Genomic DNA, 23,548 nt, shown 5'->3' with positions numbered 1-23,548 from the left:
CTATATGCATATGTGCTGAAACATCAGTGAATTTCATCTTTAAATTTGGGATCACATCCCATGGCTTCTCTTTTTGTATATTTAAATATGGCACAATCTGAAATACTTCTATTCATGAGTACTACACTGGAAGCCAGGTCAGGGTGCCCTATTCAGTGCGACTCCAGTGAGGAGGTAAGAATTAGAGAAAAATTGATGAAACCCTTGTGGACACGTTCATCACAGCTTCCTGTAGAGAGATATGTCAGGAAAGGTTGCCTCAAGCTAGACTCATCCTGAATTATCCAAGATGTCCCACCATTACTTTGAGGCAATGGCTACACTTAAGATGAGTGAAGCACACCCTTGTCAAATATTTCACACAAAGATGATATTCCAACTCAGAAAACGAGGATTGGAACTATTCATCAGCAGCCCTAGGAGCTTTTCGTGGCAGCTCTGATCTGCATGGTGACAAGAATTACAGCTTCACACTCCTTCCTACTTCCCACTGCCCCTGATAGAAGTCGCTGCTCCTGGCACCTGCCACCACCGATTATCTTGCCCAAGTCTATTTCAATTCCATTTTATTTTGGCAGCCTCTTTACTGCAAAGTACCCTGCTGTTAGCTCTCTGCTGGTCTTAACCTACGTAGAAAACAAACCTTCTTTGGCATGTATAATTGGCAGCATCCATGTTCTCTCCCCACCTTGCTTGCAGGGATGGAGAGTTTTGAAGTTCAAGGAAATGTGGACAAAGAGGAAAAGACAGCCCTGTGGATTTAACACCATGGTGAAGCCTGAGAGACACACACAGAATTTGGAGCAGCTCTTTGAAGAGGCAGTAGATTACAGCAGACCTTCCTGGGACAGGCTGTGCAAACAGGATTGTCTTAAAAAGCGAAGGAGAGGTTGCAGACCCTTCAAATTAATCACTGCCAAAATTGCTTTCCATCGGTAGAAGCAGTAGCAATTAGGAAGGAAATACAGAGGATTATATCGTGAAAGAAAAAAAGGAAAGGGATTTTATGTAAAATGCTACTGACAAGCCTTTGAGCTAAAAATTTAAATATGATTTCAGGTCTCAATGAGGGGATGAAGCTTCATAAAAATGACAGAAAAAGAGAAGGAAAGAGAAAAGCTGTGGCAATGCCGTGTATAGAAAAGATAGCCATTTGCCCCCAGCATCACTCAGCATTAGCTTTGTGATCTTTCACACAAACTTTAGGCTTCAAAAGACAGCGCCAGAGAGCTTTTCATAATACTGACCGCCGACCGCTTAAATCAGAGGGAACTGGTGGGGCAGTTAAAACCATAAATGCTACAGGGTGTAGTGGTACACACATCTCTAACCTAGCACTCAAGAGACTGAGTCAAGTAGACTGGGTGGGGGAGGGTTTGGAGAGAGGAGAAGAAAGACAAGGGAGAATCGGGGGGGGGGGGGGGGGAGCTAAGTGCCCAGAATCAAATTCTGTAAAAGTGGGTGGAAGAGTACACCCAGGTGACTTTTAAACCTTCATTTAAAAGTGTAGTTTTGGAAGACAGTAGCCATAGTAATGGGGAATCTGTGAAGCTGACACCATGCAGGTGAGGCCATGTGATCACAACTGCCTACACCTGCCTATTTAAATAACACATTCTGATTCTAATCTCTCTCTCTCTCTCTCTCTCTCTCTCTCTCTCTCTCCTCCCTCCCTCCCTCTCCCTCTCCCTCTCCCTCTCCCTCTCCCTCTCCCTCTCCCTCTCCCTCTCCCTCTCCTCCCCCTCTCCTCCCCCTCCACACCATTAAGTCAGAGAGAACCACAAGATCTTATTAAAAGGTTTCTGGCTGGTCTGGTGAGCAGGAGACACTTTACAGAATGGACAATTAACTCAGGCAAAGATCAGCCCAGAGCAGGCAGAGGACAGAGCCTGCAGGGCAGGGAGATGAGCAGTTCTGGGAGGTTGAATGCAAGCAAGCGGCATCTTGGCCTGCTGAAGAAATGAAAAGTCATGCATGAGGAAGGAGATAGATCCAGGGCCTGGTATCTTCTTAGGTGCCTGTGGGCAGAATTTGAACTTAAGAGGAAAAAAAGTTATCAAGTTTCATTAAGGGAGAATAATGAGATCAACCAATTTAAAGGAAGACGGGACAGTGGAGAGAATACTGCAAAGGGAATCTAGGGAAAACCGGCTGTGCAGAGCGAGAGAATGGATGGCTCATGAATAACTCTGACATCACTGTTTGCCCACTGGCTACAGCATTGACATACTCCCACACTAAGAACAAAGAAGGAGAAAACAATTTATGGGCAGACAGTACGAGTTTAGACATTCCCTGGTGCAGGTACCTTGGAGTCGTGCAGATGGAACTGTTTAGAGCAGTGGTTCTCAATCTTCCTAATGCTGTGACCTTGTAATATCATTCCTCGGGTTGTGATGAGCCCAACCATAAAGTTATTTTGTTGCTACTTCATAACTGTAATTTTTGTTACTGTTATGAATTGTAATGTAAATATTTGAAATGCAGGATATCTGTGATACAACTCCCAAAGGGGTCGCCACCCACAGGTTGAGAACCTCTGGTTTAGAGGCAACCAGAGAAGTATTGTGAGCTGCTGTTACACTCCTGAGCAGGGGCATGGGAGCAAAGTGGCCAAGGCTGAAAGACAGGCCAGTAGGAAAGCTGGGAAGAGAGGAAGGTAAGCATTTAGGAAAGGCTGAAGTGTGGAGCTGGATGGGAAGACACTTAGACAGCGAACTGAGAAGCTGCCTGGTGAAGCTGGTGGCACGTTGGCCACCAGTGAATGCAGAACAGGCCTTCCCAGTGTGACCTTGGGAAGAGACTGGAGTAGATACATGCAGGAGATGACCTGACCCAGGTACACTAGGCTGCTCAGGCTATGGAAGCAAAGTGTGAAGCTTCAGACACAGATATTCACTGCCTGCTTTAAAGGCAGGAAGTACATGGTCATGTCCACACGTTTCTTGTTTTATGAGGCCTCTCTCCTTGTCTTGTAATGGTCTTTTGTCCCTGTGCCTTCATCCTTTGTTTTTATTAAACTCGGTTTGCGCTCTTTTGTGGCTTGATCACCTCCTGCCAGGGCACCAGTTTTGTGTTGGATGAGCGTCTTCCCATGTGACTTCACTGAACTATAACCATAAACAACTGTTTTAAGCATCATGTATCCAGGACTAGAACTGGGCCATTGACATATGAATTGTGGTGGATTGTAGTTGAGTTCACCGCAGTGCACAGCTGGAAAGTGGCAGAGAGAAACCAGAAAAAGAATTTGTTATTTTTTTCTCTTTTTTTTAATTTTTATTTTTTAATTTTATATTTTATATTTACTTTATATTTATTACAGTTTATGTACTTTGTATCCTAGCTGTAGCCTCTCCCTCATTCCCTCTCAATCCCACCCACTTTCCCTCATCTCCTCCCTGCCCCTTTCTAAGAATTTGTTATTTTTATTTTAAGAAGAGCATGAAGCACTCTGCAGGTGAGGTGAATGGACCAACAGCAACTCCTAGAAGCTTGTTAGAAAGACATATGTGGGCCCCTCCCAGGCCTACTGACCCAATATGGTTCAGCTTAGCAACCTGAGCTTAACAAATGGCAAGGCATTATTTTTAAGCGGTCACAGATGGTGGTGGTACACATCTTTGAACCCATCACTCAGGAGGCAGAGGCAGGTGGATAGATGTGAGTCTGAGGCCAGCCTGGTCTACAAAGCAAGTCCAGGACATCCAAGGCTATACAGAGAAACCCTGTCTTGAGAAACAAAACAACCCACAAAAAGATATTACTTTTTTTTCCTGAAAGCCAACTAGTATATACATACATACATATATTTCATAATGTATTATATTGTTGATATATGTATTTGTATAATGATTTGGTCATATGTATTATGTGTGTAGTATCATAATAAAATATAGTTTACTGATCATAGGGAAAGCTATTTCAAATAAAGTAAAATGATCCAAAGAGACCTCATGACGTGCTATGACTAGAAAGAAAATTTTGTGTTAGAAGCCCTAAAGGTTTGTGCAAGTCAGATAACCACTCTCAATTTAAGTTTGCTTGCAAATTGGCAGGAAGGATCAAAAGAAGAAAAAATAAATAAATAAAACTGCCCAAAGGGACACCAGAATCAAGTCTAATGTACTCAGGTGAAGGAAAAAACCTAACACATGATAAACTCTTTTACCATTAAGAAGTGACTTCTACCCCACTGTGTAGACCCAGTAACACTGTAGTTCCAGATGCTCAGGCATCAGTCTTCAAAACCCATTTCCGTAGAGCTGCTGGGTCCCTATGATTTAGAAGTATATGTTTTATATTTTATTTTGCCGTCATCAATCTTTCTGAGCAGTGAGTTGCTTAAGAGCTGGCCCTTGGAAGATATACAGCTTGTGTACAATGAAGAGTCTCACACAGACAGGTGTAGCCTGAAGCAGTAGGCAGCGAGCATCATCCCCCAGCTTTCTCCTAGAAGGAAAGGCCCTTTCCTAACAGTCACTCTAAGGAATTATGTTCCTCTAATCTGGATCTTACCAAAGGGATGAGATTCATTAAATCAGCATGCTTAGGTGATTGTAGTCTCTCTAGCATCCTGACTTAACATTCTTCTAAAGGCATACCTACTGAGGAACATAAATTTGACTCATACTGACTTATTGATTACAATAAAAGCTGGCAAATGTAGGTGATCTCAAACCAAATTTGATTTACTGTGTCTTGGACTAATTTCTTAATTAGCAATGAAAGACTTAAATTGAATTTTAAATTATATTCTAGTCTAAAACTCTGTAATTTGAATAATGAAACTGTGTTTCTATAACATATTACTACTAAAAATGGAAATGTTTTTGTTTCCTGGATACTGTGCCTTTAAATTCAAACACCATGGTTTCACACTTCATGTGGCATTAGTTCTTATCACACATTTTATTTCTAATACAATTGCACAGATTTTTCCCTAATATTCCCAAGGTTAGGAATGTGTAAATATCATTTATAAATAGATGTGTTATTACAATGCAATATATAGAGAGGGAATGCATTTGTGTTGTGTTTTCCTAATAAAAGTATTTACAAAGGCCTCCTATCATAGTTAATTAAATAACTGTTATATATGAGTAGTTATTTAATTGAAGAAATGAATTCTCTAATTTTAAATCTTTAGACCAAATACCAAAAACTTAAAATATTTAACAGGTGTGCACATTTTGTGAAAAAAAAAAAAAAAGGAATACTAACTACTATATTGCTAATATAAAAAGTTTTTGGTTTCTTGTTTGTTTATTAAAGATTTATTTATTAGGTATACAGAGTTCTGTCTGCATTCACTGGCACCAGATCACTTTTTAGATGGTTGTGAGCCACCATGTAGCTGCTGAGAATTGAACTCAGGACCTTTGGAAGAGCAGCCAGTGCTCTTAACCCCTGTGCCATCTCTCCAGCCCCTGTTTGTTTGTTTTGTAAGAGTGATGAAAACACTCCCTGGGGAGGCATCTATCTTGAGGGGAACCTGAGGAGCCTGTAGAGTGCCTGGCATGGCCTAGCTTCATCAGGGTAGTACTTCCACAGATCTTTGTCTTCTAGCTGTATGGTAAAGGTATAAGCCATTACTAAAAAAATGTGTGCAGTTATGTCAGTAAGACTAAACTTAAAATATATAAAACTCACAGGTAAATCTAAACGAGCAGCATTATTAAACAAGAAATTCACATGGCTGGTATATATACAGGGCTCAAGTGACAAACCTTAGTTCAGCATGCTGTGATGACCAAAAGCTAAAATGACTCAGAGATACTCACACCTTATCTACCACACCCTTCTCCTGAGCATGGCTAAGACATGGCGTAAGGTAGTTATTCTTCCTGTGATTCAATATGCAGGTAAAGGGAAGTCCTCAATCAGTGTCTAACACAGATTTTCCTGTTCACTTTGAAGAAGTAGCCACTTCTGGCAAGGGTGGTTAGGTTAATACCTGAAGGTTTAAATAATTTTATAACAACTCCTGAAAATCAAGTTAAGATCTGCATCACACAAGCAAACCAGAACTACTCTGTTTCAGAAGGAAAGAGTGAAGAGATGGGAAGAAGGGAGGGAAGAAAAGAGAAAGGAAGGAAAAAAGGAAGGAAGGAAGGAAGGAAGGAAGGAAGGAAGGAAGGAAGGAAGGAAGGAAGGAAGGGAAGGAAAAGGAAAGGAAAGGAAAGGAAAGGAAAGGAAAGGAAAGGAAAGGAAAGGAAAGGAAAGGAAAGGAAAGGAAAGGAAAGGAAAGGAAAGGAAAGGAAAGGAAAGGAAAGGAAAAAAGGAAGGAAGGAAGGGAAAAGGGAAGAAAGGGATCTCTAGAGCTAGAAAATACAACAAATGAATTAGGAGAAAAAATATCACAGTGTACTTGAATAGCACAGGAAACCATCAATGAACTTTAAGACCATTAACGAAGTTGCTGGATCAGAGAGACAAAAACGGAAAAGAATGAAAAAAAGAAGTTAGAGCCCAGAGATGAAAGGGATAATAATATCTACTGAACTACTGTGTGTCGTGTATGTGTGTATGTGTGTGATTTCAGATTCACAAAAGAAGAAATGAAAAGTAGAAGTTTCCTGAAATATGAGGAAACAGTAATCTGCAAGAGGAGCACACTGAGTCCCAGGGAGCAGACGGACCAACACTCACATTCTAAGATATCGTAGAAACAATCTGCTGACCATCCCAGAGGACCCTGAAAGTCACAAGGGAAGAGACACATTCACCAGGGAAGCACAGGTGCCTCCGGGGAAGCCATGCCCACCAGAGGCAGTGTTGAACCCCTTCAAATAGTAGAAGTACTTCTGACAACTGATTTTTATTCATATAAATGCCCTTTTAAAATAAAAGTAAATTAAATGTTTATAAATAAACAAACAAAAGCCAGGCACATGCGTTACTAATAGAGGTGCCATCCAAGAAATGTTTTAGGGTACCTCAAATTGAAATTAAAGTGAAACAATGCCAGGATAATAAAATACAACCAGCCCAAAATACAAACTTTTATAATAGAAAAAGATATACGGATGAAAAAAAAACAGTAATTTGCAATTTGCCTTATATACTAGATTATTTTCTATAGAATTTAAAAGACAAGATCATAAACAGTTATAAATCTGTGTTAATAAGTGCACAATATGTTAAAATGCCATTTTGACAACAATACCATAAAGTGGGTAAGGCTGACTTAAAAATAAAGTTTTTGTGTGTGATTGAAGTCAACTTAGAATTAAAATATATTAAAATTTTATGAATTTTATAAAATTATGAAATACATAATCTCATTATATACAGATTAAAAGCATAAAATACATATAAATGGAGATTTAAAAGAGAGAAATGTCACTACAAACAGTAAACATAGATGAGTTAGTAATGAACAAAACGGGGACTAGAATGTCCTAAGATACATAAAATAAGAATCAATATGCTAAATAAGTACAGTTGTGTTGGAAGTATCTTAAATATGAATGGATTAACACTCATACATAGAGTAATAGCCCTGATTAAAAGGAAGGCTTCAACTACATGCTGCATAGACAACATATATTTTAGCTCATGGAGATATATAGGCAGACAGTGAAAAGATGGAAAAATATATGTGGTGCCAAAAGTAACCAAAAGAAAATAGAGATGGCTGTATTCATATATCAAGAAGAATGGATAGAAGACAGTTTTGAGAGAAAAGGGACACTGTATTGAAGTTTTTATACAAAGAATTTAATCATCATGGATCTAACAGTTATAAACATATAAAAACCAAACATCAGAGCCCTTAAACATACAAAGCAAACACTTAGGGAAACAAAGAGAAAATAGACAGTTCTGCAGGAAGAAATGCCAATGTCCTACCTTCAGTAATGGACAGAAAATCCACCTGCTCTAAGACAACAAAGTCAAGGAGAATTGGAGTTAGAGGCAGATGTACATAAACTATGGAACAAATGGAAATGATAGACATACATAAGTGACTCTGCTTACAAAATACCAGAATATGCATGAATTATATTCAAAAAATGCAAAAGCTTCCACAAGCCAAAAAGAGCTTGAAGCCACTTAAAAATTATTTTGAAAAAGGAGTGGCAGGTTAAACAAACATAAGGTGTATTAGAAGTGCTATCTATATAGAGCCACTATTTTGTAAGTTAATTTAAAAGATAATTTTAAAAAAGAGAGTTTGAATGATGACACTGCGTGAGTGGGCAACGCTATTCCCCAACAGACCTGAGCTACCTAACAGAAATATCAGTGCCAAATATGGGATGCCTCTCTTGAAAGTTATCGGTCAGAATGGCCCAGGAAGTCTTGTGAAAGAACACAATCTATTGTCATTGTTCTTGATTGTCCAACACAACTAAATGGTAAAACTCTATTGCTGAAGATATTCCTTTGGTTGCAGGGCAAAGTAAAATCAAGCTGTAATGCCCAGAGAAAATTCCTCTCTTCTGACTATCATGGTGCCAGAAGTTGCTCTGAAGGTTACACAAGGAGAAAAGGTGGTAATGGTTTTACCCAGCACTGGACCTTGCATACAACACTGACCCCTCAAGAAAGGGTGAACTGATGCAATAGTGATACTGCTGTTATAGATGTAGCCAAATAATATTCTAATATAGCTAGGAAGGGGCCCCCAAGGTCTCACTTGTAGCTAAGGAGTGTTTGGCAATTAATGGCTGCTGGAGGAAGGGGAGTCAGTTTATTTCATGGATGTAGCCAGTATTAGAATGCTGATGTTCAGTACATTGCCCCATACCCATAAGCATATGGTCAATACTAATTGTACTCAATTGTTTGTTTTTTTGTTTTGAATTATAGAGAACATGAAGATGGAGACGTATTGGGGGACAGAGAAAAGTGAGAGAACGTGGGGTGGATATGACTAAGATATGTTGTATCCATGTATAAATAAAATTATCAAAGAATAAAATATTAATGGAATTGATTTCAACCATCATTTCTTCAAAAATTTACTAAGAAGTCAATAAGCATATGAAGAAATGCACAGCACTACTAATCAGTCTATGGGTGAGGGACTTGATTAAAAAGCCCTGTATAGACCCACTATTTTATAAGAGAATTTTAAAAGATAATTTAAAAAAGAGAGTTTGAATGGGACACTGCATGGATAGACAACGTCTATTGGAGGGGAGGAATTGGAACCATCATGCTGCTGGTAAAAATGCGAGGTACAGAGAGAGACTTAGATAACAGTCTTTCTCAAATGGTAAGTACGTGATCTAGCATTTCTATTCATAGGTATCTACTCAAAAACACACACTTAGGAAAAGGATAGAGGGACCTGGGGGGAACAGAACCCAGCAAGGAGACTAACAGAGTTTGAACCACCAACCAAAGAGCATGCATAAACAGAATTTAAGCCCCCTATGAGTAGGTAGCTGATGGGAAGCTTGGTCTTCACATGGCTCCCTTAACAATTGGAGCAGGAGCTGACATGGACATGGTTGCCTACTTTTGGATCACTTCCCCCCCCCCAGCTGGGCTGCAATGTCTGGCCTCAGTGGAAGATGATGAGTTTGGTCCTGATGGACTTGATGTGTTGGTATATAGGTGGGGCTCCCCCTTTCTGAGGAGAAAGGAAGGGGAGAATAAAGGAAGGGGGTGGGATGGTGGGACTGGGAAAAAAGCCGGGAGGGAGCTGCGATTGAGATGTAAAGTTAATAAATAAATGAGTGAGAAAAAACACATGTACTCCCCAAACACTAGTTTTAGAAACATATCCTAATGGCAAAAAAGGAAACAACCCAAGTTTTCATCAACTGCTAAATGGACAGAAGAATGTGATACACACTTGCAATTGGGGTTTTACTTGGCAACTGAAAGAAAAATGTGTTCATAGAAGCTGGTCACAAGGACTAGCTGTGTCATTTATCCATATAATTTGTTGACAACAGGCTAATATAGAGAGAAAAAGATGTATGCTTGAAGTTTCTTAAGGCTAGAGAGATGGGAATCCTGCAGAATGATAGGTACGTGACATAATGTTCTGTTTGAAGTATTAATAATAAAAACAGTTCAAGATCAAGAGTAGCAATGGATGGACATGAATAAAAACACATTGAATTGTGTATTTTAAATGGGTGACTTGTTAGATTCACCCACAATTATGACTTTTTTAAAAAAAGGTTTATTTTATTTTTTATATTAATTACAGTTTATTCACTTTGTATCCCAGCTGTAGTTCACCACTATTCCCTCCCAATCCCACCCTCCCTCTCTCATCTCCTCCTCTGCCCCTCTCCAAGTCCACTGATTGGAGAGGTCTTCTTACCCTTCCATCTGACCCTAGTCTATCAGGTCTCATCAGGAATGGCTGCATTGTCTTCCTCTGTGGCTTGGCAAGGCTTCTTACCCCTCAGTGAAAGGTGATCAAAGAGCCAGCCACTAAGTTCATGGCATAGAAAGTCCCTGTTCCTCTTACTAGAGAACCCACTTGGAGACTGAGATGCCATGGGCTACATCTGTGCAGGTGTTATAGGTTATCTCCATGCATAGTCCTTGGTTGGAGTATCAGTATCAGAAAAGACCCCTGGACCCAGACATTTTGGTTCTGTTGCTCTCCTTGTAAAGCTCCCGTCCCCTCCAGGTCTTACTATCTCCCCTTTCTTTCATAAGATTCCCTGCACTCTGCCCAAAGCTTGGTTATGAGTCTCAGCATCTGCTTTGATACACTGCTGGGTAGAGTCTTTCAGAGGCCCTCTGTGGTAGGCTCCTATCCTATTTCCTGTTTTCTCCTTCTTCCAAGGTCCATCCGGTTTGTCTTTCTGAGTGAGGATTGATCATTTTACCCAGGGTTCTCCTACCTCAGTAACATGCCATAAACAGTAGAGTTGTTTGACATAATCATTAGGGAAATGCAAATTAAAAATCATAGTTAGAAACCAACTGAACATCAATTTTGCCAACCAATGTACGTGTCTTATATCTGATATTACCAAAAGAAGGAGAAGAAATGAGGCATTTGCAACAATTATACAGTGCTGGAGAGAATGTACTATTCACACATCATTTCACATTTAATTCTAATGCTTTATTTCAGGGGCAAGGAGCAAGCGTGCATCCCCAAAGTCTGAAGGTTCTGAAGAAGAGGTGTTACTTTCTATATCTCTAGGCTTCATGTGTATTGGTGATTTGTTGCTAACATGTGACAGGAAATGGACTGAACCAGAATCACAGTCCCTATTTTGAAAACCAAGCCTGGATTCTGTCCAGCTGCTGATACCTCTCCAAGAAGGTCTGTATGCAAAGTCTGGGACACAGATCTATGAACACAAGTCTCATCTTTGGTGCTCTCTTAAGCCACATAAAGCCATTATTTGTGGCAGATGGCTGCCCCTCATAAACATGCCATGGACATAAGTGGCTTTACTTTATGTGTGATTAAGGTAAACCTAGATGAGCAAGGTTCATTATGCTAATTGTGTATACTGAGATATTTGTGATAAGTAAGTCATGTTTTTTCAGAAAAGATAAGTTTGCCCCTTTACATGCCAGGATATAAATCTAAGCTCTCCAACTCCAATATAACTTTTTTTCAGGCCCCCTGACCATCTACTCTGCCCCATCAGGAGGTTCTTGCTATTCCACCTTTTAAATGCAGATGTTAAATGAGGTTGATAGCCTTTTGCCTTTAACAGAAATATGAAAGGTTCTGCTACTTACACTGACGAGAAGAAGGTCCAGCAGGTCTCTCATTCTGAGTCTCTAATTTGGTTTCTGGAGTGATGTGAGACTTTTTCTTGGTATCTTGCAAAAGCATCAAAAACACCTTTTGAAAATTAAAATAAAGGAGAGGCATGTCACATATTACACTTATTCACATTTCTTTTGCTTCAGTCACCCATTAGGTCATAACAACACACATCAAACACATCCTGTTTCGCTGGTCATGCATTTAATTAGTGTAACTCTAAGACAGCTTAGGACTCTGTAATAGAATTGATAGGGCTCATATAAGATGAAAATCTAACTGAAATGAGACCATGAACCTGCAGCAGGTACACCTGTGAGCATGGCTGATCAAATCCACCAAGCATACTGGATGGGAAAAGACCAGAAAATAGCATCTATGCTCAAGTCAACTTGAGTTTGGAACGCACTATGCTAGGAGCTCCACAAGGAGAGCAACAGAACCAAAACATCTGGGCCCAGGGGTCTTTTCTGAGACTGATACTCCAACCAAGGATTGTGCATGGATATAACCCAGAACCCCTGCACAGATGTAGCCCATGGCAGCTCAGTCTCCAAGTGGGTTCCCTAGTAATGGGAACAGGGACTGTCCCTGACATGAAGTCAATGGTTTGCTCTTTGATCACAACCCCCTCAGGGGGGAGCAGCCTTACCAGGCCACAGAGGAAGACAATGCAGACACTCCTGATGAGACCTGATAGATTAGGGTCAGATGGAAGAGGAGGAGGACCTCTCCTATCAGTGGACTTGGGGAGGGACATGAGAGAAGAAGGAGGAAGGGTAGGACTGGGAAGGGATGAGGGAGGAGGCTACAGTCGAGATACAAAGTGAATAAATTGTAATTAATAAAAACATTTTAAAAAAGAAATCTCAAATAAACTTAGGAGTCATACATTTAAATCATGTGGTTCATTTAGGGTGCTTGAAAACCAGCTATAAAAACCACCCAGTGAATGTGTGCTCCCCTCTCCAGTGGTTCTGACACACCATGTGGTGAGTTATTGTTGCTATATTTAGTTAGCACTGGAAGAAGTCTAAGCTTGATGTGTTTAAACCCTCAGATGAGTCTCAAATCAACAAATATATAATGAAGGGAACAGAGTAAGGACAATGAGACCCTTGGCTGCCTTTGAGGACCTGAGGGATACTTAGGGGAGAGGGGGGCTTTAGCCTCACCCTGAAGTCAAAGCTACTCATCCATGCAGCAGTGCGGCCCTATGGGAAGGCACAGGCTCTGATGCTGACAGTGCTGGGCCAACTTTGTGACCATGGGCACAGGGCTCACCACACAGGCTATGAGAACGACTCATCTGCAAAACTAGGGAAACTCTGTCAGCTCACATTTGGTAGGTGCTGGCTGAAGATGCTTTGAGCAGACCCTGGATGCATGCAGCATCTATGCTGTCATTATGTCCTTAGCCAAAATTCACCAATAAGCAAGGCGCAGTGCATTCTCTGTAGCTTTGGTGAAGTCTAGTGCACATGCTTCCACCCCTCCCATCTCTACACATATCTGCTACAAAAGCATCCACCGAGACCCAGATCTCTGGCCCTGCCTCCATTTCTAGGATCTTACTCTCACTCCTGTCCAACAGCTAGCACACACTCAGCATGTCCACTCTCCCATTCTGAACTTCTGTAAACAGTACCATGAGTCTGATTCCTTTAAATAAGCCAAGAGTCATGAAATTATTGAAGCGTTCCTGGTCTGACTCTTACCACAGGGGAAGACACAGGGAGAGGGCCCCAGAGACAGAATCAGTGAGCAAGTGAGCCCCCTAGGGAGAGGTATATACTCTCTCTTCATGTGGTTAATTAGTTCAGACAGAACCCTACTGAGTAGAAGCTGCAGCCTCAACACTGGTCAAGGTCAGGAGGTTTTGTTAGAGCTTAGGTAGTTCCTTCATTTGAAAGATAGCACCTTTCTGATTCATGGCAAGATCTTCAGGAAATGCCACCACACTCACTACAAGTAAAACCAGTGTTGACAATAATTTAGAACGACACAGTATATACATGCCAGCCAGGCAGCCCTCAATGCATCATTTCATCACGCTTTGACTTGACCTCCTTGGTGAACTAAATGGTAGTAATAAGATACATGTTATAGAACCACCAACAGCAGTAAATGTATTTTTTTTAAGAGAGACTGATGGGAACTGTGCCTGGCATGTAACAAGATCACAATACCTCATCCTGGCTTGCCAGAGGACACCCGCACATGATATGCTTCATCGTGTAATTCTGAAATCAATCCACGAAGATAAGTACTGCTATCCCCACTGTAGAGGAAGGCTTGGGGGATTAGCACAATAATTATTCCCTCAGCACAGCTACACAGGATGAAATCCGAAGCAAGAGTGTGAGCTGAGAATTATTCATTGAGTGAGAACTTGTCTTTGAGTCTTATTCTGAAAGAAAATTTTTATTTGATGATTGGTCACACGTAACTATATCATAAAACGTATTTTTATTCCAATAGGTGCATCATTACACCAATCTCTGTGCCTCCTGTTTAAACTCCTCATCTCTTCTTGCCATGAAAGAAAAAGAAAACAACAAAAAAACAAAAGCCCTACATGAATGGATGTGTGTGTGTTTGGGAATGCCATGGATACATGTGCGTTGTCTGTACATGTTGAAGAAAGAAGCAGAGTACAATCATGGGTTTTCTCTCAGCACTCTCAAAGGGCAGTTAGAGATGATATCAGAACAATTATCACACAGCCTGTATCTGGGTGCCTTGTTCAGAGTGTTTCTCTAGCTCACTGAGTGCGAAAGGCAAACAGTAAGTGCCAAGATCATAAAGCTGTGAGGAGTGCCATCTAGTGTTGACTCTCCTTCACTGCAGGCACACTGACCAGGGATTTCAGGAACTAAAATATCAAAGGAGCCCAAGGGAGAGAGCCGAAGGATCAATTTTTCTAAAACAACTTGAACCTGAATGCTGTAGGCAAAGGTCTAGGTGTCTGGCATGGATGTGCCTTTGCAGTTTGGATCTGTAAGTCCCGTGACAAACGGAAACAGTCAGCTTGTGGCTGCAAGCCTCCCTTTTGGAACAGTCTCATGGAACCCAAACATACAGAGAAGGACAGAAAAGGTCAGGCTTTAATAGAACAAAATATATGAAAAGGTTTCCAAAATTCCACTAGGTTCTGGAACTGTAAGTTCCCATTTTAAGTTCAAAGTATTCCTTATCATTAGATATAAATTTTCTACAAAAGATAATAAATTTTGCTTCATCTCTCCATTTATGATGAGAGGCAAACTATTGAAAAAATTCTCATTATAAGTAAGATTATGAAATGCCTTCTGCTACAAACACCCCTTCAAAATGGATATAGAGTAGGTCTGAGCCCCTAAACAGGATGTCCTCTGATAGAGCTGAGCCTCTAATGTCCCACATACATTTTCTAGCCTAAGAAGCATCTTATATTTGTGCACTTTGCATGGAATGGTATCACATACGTATACCTTGTCCTCTTCTTTTGATGTTTCTTCTATCACTTATAGATCAAAGAGGACCAGAGGACAGTTCAAATGGGCCAAATATTGCCCACATTTCTCTGTCTTTACACAAACCGGCTGGATAATCATCTCCAACCTCATATAATATTGTGCATCTCACTGAAATTACATCAGGTATCTAAAGTAAACAAACCTTCACAACTGATCACACTAGCCCTGTTTTTATTCAAACAAAATGAAAGGATATGAAATATGCAGTGGTAAGGTTAAAGCTCAAAGAGATTAACGGCAAAAAAAATGAGCAAAAATAATATAGTTTTAAATGCAATGCCTAGGGATTTTCTGTCCTTTTAAAAAAAAACTTTTATCTTTTGAAGAAAATAAATTCAACAGATCAGGGAGTCTTCGTTTGGGGACTTCTGTCTCCTTAATTAAGAGAAGCTTCAGGGTGTAAGCCTGCTACCGTGGCCTAGTGTCATCTGTGTACTGATGGTGCCATCAATCCCTGGGGCTGGAGGGCAGTGGTTCATCTGCTGCACTCTCTGTTTAAAGGGTACTGGCAAATAGTGTCCGACCCCAGGCGCAATCCACTCTCAAAATGTCAGGGTGATGGACTCTACTCCAGATACAGTCAGCACACCCTGCCTTTGGCAGGTGCTAGAGAAACTGATGAGGCTGACACGACTTCTCATCACAACAAGAGAGGGCTGAGTGAGGACGGGACGCTGGAAAAGATGGAACTGCCAAGCTTTAACTAAAATACAGCATGGCCTGTATTTTTTTCCAGTTTCCCCCAAATGACATAATTTTGCTTCTCTTTTTGCTATGTACAAGCAAATGATGACACTGTGTAAAGAATTCAGATAAATAAGACACAAGAGTTCACAGGAATTTTCTCGCAATGCAAGGCTCTGGCTAAAGTGATTCTATAGCACCCACAGCACTCGGTCGTCACACAGGGCAGCACTGCTCTGAGATGACTGCTATGTCATACCAAACACAGGCTTGGGAACATAAGGCAGGTCATAACATAAAATGGGACTTCCTGAACCACAGTCCAGGAAGAACATAGTCTCTGGTCTCCGTGCTTTGGACTGTAGCTCCATGCTGTAGCCTCCTGGCTGCTGCTGTGGCTGTGGCTGTGGCTGCTGCTGCTGCTGCTGCGGCTGCTGTGGCTGCTGCTGCTGCGGCTGCTGCTGCTGCTGCTGCTGCTGCTGCTGTGGCTGCTGTGGCTGCTGTGGCTGCTGTGACTGCAGCTGCTGTATCACGTGTCAGTGTTTTCCATCTCATCATTCTGTAACTTTCTAATACAGACCTATCTTCTTACAGCAGGTCCACCCAGAAAATACAGGTGCTGCTCCTCATCATAAGTTCCATACAGATGACATTTACAAGGTCCAGAAATCAAGATGTGAACATTCGGGAGGACTCATTATTCATCCTATCACACCATCAGAACATCTTTGAAGCAAGAACAATGACTGGCTATAACCTTAGATATCCTGAAGACAGTAAAAGATAGAGGACAGAGTAGAAGTTGCCATCATCCAGCAAACTATGGCTCTAATTCCTGATGGTGGGAAATGTAGTGTCTTCCTCTGCTTGTCTGTACAGGGCAGGGTGGGTGTGATAAGTTAGATAAGGTATAAAAAAGTTAAATCTAGGTCAGACTCATGGTATCTGACCCGAAAATGACTCTCTATAAACAGAAAGTGTCAAGTATGGGCTCCAGGACTCCAACCTGATGGACTGAAACCACATGTTTAGAACACTGCCAGCAGCCAGAAGTACATGATTTTAAGAGTGTTTTAAATTGAGAAGACTTAAATATAAAACTGAACCCACCTCAGAATAGCAAATATGCTGTATTTTGATGGAAATAACAAGAGATGGGGAAAGGAGAAAGAGAGGGAGAGAGAAAAGGAGAGAAAGAGAACACGTTCTCAAGAAATCTAAAACCTTCTCTCTTCTCTACCTTCCTCTTTTTCTTCTGCTGATGGAGGGTCATGTTAACATTGGGGCCAGTATAAACTAGAGTTTGAGTTGGGGCAGAATCTTCTAAGAGGACACTGCAGAGTTGACTTGGAGGTCACAGGGACTAAGGAAACATCAAAGACAAGAATCAAGTTCTCACTATCAATAAGTCAGCACAGTTACAATCAAAGGGAAATTTGAATAAATGCTTACTATTAAGTAGAATTGATCTCTTTAATTTCATATTTAAGCAGAAAACGAAGCAAAATAAGATGTGCTTTATACAAGACAGATCCTAAGGCTGCCAACTACCTCTCAATCAGTACACAGGGCAACCTGGACTTCTTTAAAATTATCCCTGCTAAGCCACCATAGCGTCATAGAGAGCAGATCCCCTTGCCAGATAGTAAAATGTGTTCAAAGAAGGACTGTTAGAAGACACAAAAGCCAATGTGAAGGATCTGTCATTGCCAAGACTGGTATGGTTTCAGCATTAAAATAATTCCAGAAATGAATAAATTGAAAAGGATGAATGGAACAGAATTGATGAATCACCACTGATCTAAATAGGAAATTCATCAAAGAGACCGTTTTCCTTTAAACATATACAAGTGACAGAATCAGGAAGATAACCCAGGGCAAGCTGAGTAATAATGATTAATTCAGACAGGAAACTTTAGAAGGTGCCAAAAATGGTGGCTGGGGAAAATGGAAGTATGTCCTCAAAAGATAAAGGAGGAAATTCACTTTCTAGTGAAAGCCTGCTATCACTACAAAGCTGCTCTTTGCTCTTTGATCAAATTTCTCCTTGCCAGTGTTGACGAGATCAGCTCCATCATGCAAGGAGCAAAGAAACATAACACCATCCCTATAGTACTCTAGACATCCACCTAAAAATAAAAGCCTAGTACACTCACAAGGAGATAGGACAAACCTGTACTGAAGTCATGATGACACATGTAAAGTTCAGAAGTCCGGAGGACATGGAAGTCAAGGACATAGGAATTCCTGCTGGTAATGACTATGAGGCATCCAAAAGACTGTAAATCATAATCCCAGAATGCATCTTTATCATTATTATTGTTATTGTTAGTATGTGTGTTTTGTGGGGTGGGGTACATATTTCTGAGTATGCAGTGAGCAAGCCCACGTATGTACAAGCAGAGACCAAAGCAGGACTTTAGGTTTATCATGTTATTTGCCGTGTTATGGATATTGAAACAGTCTCCTTTTTAAACCAGAGCCTTATAATTTGTCTATAATGGCTGGCCAGGAGGTCTTGTGGTCTACATTCTCTGTCCCCAAAGCTAGAGTCAGAGGCACTTGTAGCCATGAGCAGCTTTCTATATGGGTGCTGGGTGTTCAAACTTGTATTCCCAAGCTTATATAGCAAACCCACTAAACCATATCTACAGCCTTCTGGATTGCATCTTTGCTCTTCCAGATAGTACTGTGTCTCTTTGCCCTGGCTAAATGAGACAGTAATTATTTGTTCTTAGAAATTTACTTCCAAAAGGAAAGAAGGAAAGAAAATTTTAAAACGGATCAAATTCTACTCTAGATTTGATTTTTATCACACATCCATACTGCCTCTGTATGCTGCTCGATTTAAGGTTGACTAAGTCAAACACACCACAGGAATTCAAATTCATGTTGGCTGAGGGGCAAAAGGGACTCAACCTCCACAACTTGACAGGCTGGAGGAAATCATCTACCTTACTCTCCTACAATATTATTATATTCAAATGAACAAATGGCCAGTCTAGGCTACACCATAAGGTCCTAGCCATGCTGGGCTATCATGTGAGTCCCTGCCTCAAAAGAACAAAAATAAGATAACACAACAACACATTAGTAAAATTTACTGTGTTTGCATCACACAAGAAATTGTGAGTGGGCTTCAAAGTTATTACAAATGAGCCTCTTCTGTATAGCCAAGCTCTCCTGCTATCCTTAGACCTCAGTCCTTCACAGGGTAAGCTCGTTCTTTGCCAGCTTCCTTATTTTTACGCACCAGAGTAGAAAATACCTTTTTGCGTGCATTTATTTACTTACTGTAGTGTGTTTGTGCACGTACGTGTGTGTGTATGTGTGTGTGTGTGTGTGTGTGTGTGTGTGTGTGTGTCAGAAGACAGCTTGCTGGAATCAGATCTTTCTACCATGTGAGTCCTAGGAAGCACCCAGGATGTCAGGCTTGGAATCAAGTGCCTTTGCCTACTGAGTCAACTGTTTAGTAATGAAGATAAGGCACAATCCAGTTTCAAATATAAACTTTGAGCCAGGCACCGTAGCACACACCTGTAATCCCCAGCACTCTGGGAGGCAGAGGCAGGAGGATGTCTGTGAGTTTGAGGCCAGCCTGGTCTACAAAGTAAGTCAAGAACAGCCAAGGCTACACAGAGAAACCCTGTCTCAAAAAAGCTAAAAAAATTAAAAAATAACAAATAAAATAATCAAATATCAACCTTATGATTTAGGGTTATAGAGACCATATTTATTTATTTTTTAATGTATTGTATTTTTAAAACAAAATCTGCTTTCTAGCCACACAGAGTCAGGAAAAATACTTAGCAGATTGTCTCAACTGCAAGAAAGTCATCAGGCAAAATGCAGATAAACAAAGAGAAAGCACGGAGAGGAGCCACCCAACTGAGGGTCGATAGCCACAGCAGAGGGCAGTCAATGCTCCTGTGAACAGACATTGACAGACCACACCAAACAAAAGGAAATCCTTTAAAGACACTTACTCTTTGTGCAATTTAAGATAGCTTTCTCAAACCAATTCAAAGACAGAATGTCTTTGTTTCATTAATTCTCATAAGCATTTAATGTATTTTAACTCTTGTCTATGCTTGCCCTTAAGAAAAGTAATATTTTTTTAAACACACGTGCCTGTATGAGAAATCAAAAAGAAATCTTAAGGTTTAATAAATCAATATTTATTTAGGATCTATTGTGTGGAAAGCATCACAAAATGTGGAAGGAGAAAATCACTTCAAGCAGCTGAAGAAATGCATGCAATGTCTCCAGAGCAATTAAGCAATTTTTCTATTTCTTATTGCAGTTATTGTTAGGATGGCTAAAGGGGGAAATATGAATCTGGACAAAGACAAAATGATGTGCAGATGTGAGTCACACAGGTACGTTATTGCTTTAAGAAAGTAGTGGGAATAAAGGACCCTTGTATTTGGAAGTGGATGATCCAATGTTCTATGCAATCAAGAAACTGATAGCTTATATTTTACCATATGTAAATACATACATACATACACACATACATATTTTTAAGAAAAGAGGTCAAAGGGAAAGAGGATTGAGAAATTTTCAAAAATACAGAAACACTTATAGGTAAAGCACAAATACAAATATTGGAGAAAATAAAAGAAATTGCTAAGTACAAATAGAGACAATTAAGATATAAAAAGAATTCTTGTAAATCATACTACAATGGTGAATCTAATATAACATTGGAATGGGGAGGGCATTCCCTGGAATTTCCACCTCTTGGTGAAGGCTCAATTTAAGTCTTTCCCATTGATGCTCTGAGTCTTCCCTTTCAACCCATCTTAACTTCTTTGTGTCAGCCATCAATCAACCACTAGAAACCCCCAATGGCCACACCAGGCTGTCCTGCCTGTCTCTCCAGACCTTCAGACCTCTCCAAAGTCACCCTTTATTCCTGCAACAGCCTGCCTGCTGGAGCCACACTTTTCACCTAAAACCATTTCCTAGAGACACTATATCTTGGTATGTACCCCAGTCCCCAAACTCTTTCCTGTGGTCCATCCCAGCCTTTCCTCCTAGCCTATCTCCATCCTTTTATGTCACCCATAAACCAAGAGAAGCACTCTCTACCGGTGACCTGACAGCCTCATACTTGCCAAGAATATACAGGGGGAAGCTGCAACCAGGGTCCAATACAAACCCAACAAAGATAGCAGATATCAGTAAGAGGAATTAGTAAACACTGACTATTGACAACTATCAATATTAGTGGTCTCAACTCCTCAAAAACAAGACAACACAGACTAACAAAACGGATGTGAAAACAGAATTCATCTTTCTTCTGCATCCAAGAAACACACATTAATATGAAGGATAGACATCACCTCAGTGTAAAAAGATGGAAAAAGTATTCCAAGCAAATGGACCTAAGAATCAAGCTAGTATTCCATATCTGACAAAATACAGTTCAAAGCAAAACTAGTGAAAAAGGATAAGAAAAGTCACCACATAATCATCAAAGGAAAATTCTACCATAAGGATATTGTATTCTTAACATATGCACCAAACATAAGGGAAATCAAGTTCATAAAAGAAACACTACTAAGCTTAAAACACATATTGATCCTCAAACACTGATAGTGGGAGACTTCAATACTTTATTCTGGCAAATATATAACTATTTGCCAGATATTGCAAAGATATCCCTCTGTGAGATTACCTAGACAAAAACTAAACAGAGAAATTCTGGAGCTAATGTTGTTATAAACTAAATGGGCCTAACAGATATTTATAGAAGATTTACACAAACTCAAAAGAATATACCTTCTTCTCCACACCTCATGGAACATTCTCAAAAACTTGTCACATACTAGGACATAAAATAAGTGTCAACAAATACAATACAATTGAAATAATACCGTGTATCCAATCTGATGACCATGGATTAAACTTGGACATCAATAACAGCAGAAAGCTAACAAACTCATGGAAACTGAACAACTCACAGCTACATAAAAATGGTTCAAGAAAACTCAAGGTTCAAGAAAACTCAACACATGCTGGAGAGGTTGTGGAGAAAGGGGAACACTCTTCCATTGCTGGTAGGAATGCAAACTTGTACAACCACTTTGGAAATCAATCTGGCACTTTCTCAGACAATTAGGAACACTGCTATCTCAAGATCCAGCTATACCACTCCTAGGCATATATTCAAAAGATGCTCAAGTACACAGCAAGGACATTTACTCAACCATGTTTGTAGCAGCTTTATTCGTAATAGCCAGAACCTGGAAACAACCCAGATGTCCCTCAGTTGATGAATGGATACAGAAATTATGGTACTTTTACACAATGGAATACTACTCAGCAATTAAAAATGAAGAAATCATGAAATTTGCAGGCAAATGGTGGGACCTAGAAACGATCATCCTGCGTGAGACATCCCAAAAGCAGAAAGACATACATGGTATATACTCACTTATATATACATATAATATAGGATAAATATACTGAAATCTATACACCTAAAGAAGATAAACAAGAAAGAGGACCCAAGTTAAGATGACCAAGCCTCACTTAGAAAGACAAATGGGATGGACATTGGATATAGGAGATAACAAATAACAGGACAGGAGCCTACCTACCACAGAGGGCCTCTGAAAGACTCTACCTAGCAGTGCATCAAAGCAGATATTAAGACTAATAACCAAACCTTGAGCAGAGTGCAGGGAATCATATGAAAGAAGAGAGAGTTAGTAAGACCTGCAGAGGACAGGAGCTCCACAAGGACCAAATATATCAGGGTGGGTGAGACTGGGAGGAGACAAGGGAGGGGGCTGCAGCAGAGATACAAAGTGAATAAATTGTAATAAATAAATATATAAATTAAATTAAATTTAAAAAAGAAGAGGACAGGACAAATAGAAAGAAAGGAGTCCAAGAAGAGGCACAGGGGCTGATGTAGATGCTGAGACCACTTGTTTGCCACTCAAGGATCCTGTAAAATTCTAAACTGGACGTGTTCTATGAGTTGTATAGGTGTTGTCTTTAGCAATAAGCCCTTGCTGTCAGTTTGTTGAGAGTAACCTAAAGTCTTGACAACCACCTGGGTTGTTTGGGGGTTCCCACAATACCACTTTGGCCAACAACTCAATTAGATGTAACCCAGTCTTAATACTGAAACTTCATTTGGTGACAAGATGGCCATTTGGGATTCTAGTGATTTCATTTAGATCACTTTCTTATATGTACAAATTTATAAAGCTTTCTTTGTATTAAGTTTCAATACTATCCTTCAATACTCAATTTGAGCTGTCTTTCCCCATATACCCTTTCTCATTTTCCTCTTGATCCCCCTCCACACTTGATCCTCTCATTTCAGTCTTTCTGACCCCATCCATCCATCTATCCATCCATCCATCCATCCATCCATCCATCCATCCATTTCTTCACTCCTTCACCCATCTATAACTATTGTGTTTACCTTTCTGAAGGAGTTCTATCTGCCCCTACCCAAAGTCCCTTTTTCTATACTTGATCTCTGTGATTCTGTGGATTATAGCTTTGCTATAATGAACTTAACAGCTAATGTCCACTTATAAGTGAATACATACCATATTTGTCTGAGTCTGAGTAACCTCACTCTGGATATTTTTTTCTAGTTACATCCATT

General features: G+C 40.2%; 1 protein-coding gene across 2 annotated transcripts in view; it reads right to left on the bottom strand.

The window, feature by feature from the left end:
- Abca13 (ATP binding cassette subfamily A member 13) overlaps positions 1-23,548 on the bottom strand; it is a 440,297-nt gene that overhangs the window by 178,183 nt on the left and 238,566 nt on the right. For both annotated transcript variants that reach the window (XM_060365661.1, XM_060365662.1), the window contains exon 42: positions 11,683-11,788. In XM_060365661.1, coding sequence (XP_060221644.1) covers positions 11,683-11,788 — 106 coding nt within the window. The remainder of the gene's footprint in view (positions 1-11,682; positions 11,789-23,548) is intronic.

This window comes from Meriones unguiculatus, chromosome 12, assembly GCF_030254825.1.
Source record: "Meriones unguiculatus strain TT.TT164.6M chromosome 12, Bangor_MerUng_6.1, whole genome shotgun sequence".
Taxonomy (NCBI): domain Eukaryota; kingdom Metazoa; phylum Chordata; class Mammalia; order Rodentia; family Muridae; genus Meriones; species Meriones unguiculatus.
Note: the sequence above shows the minus strand (reverse complement) of the source record. Positions and strands in the feature narration are given on the sequence as shown.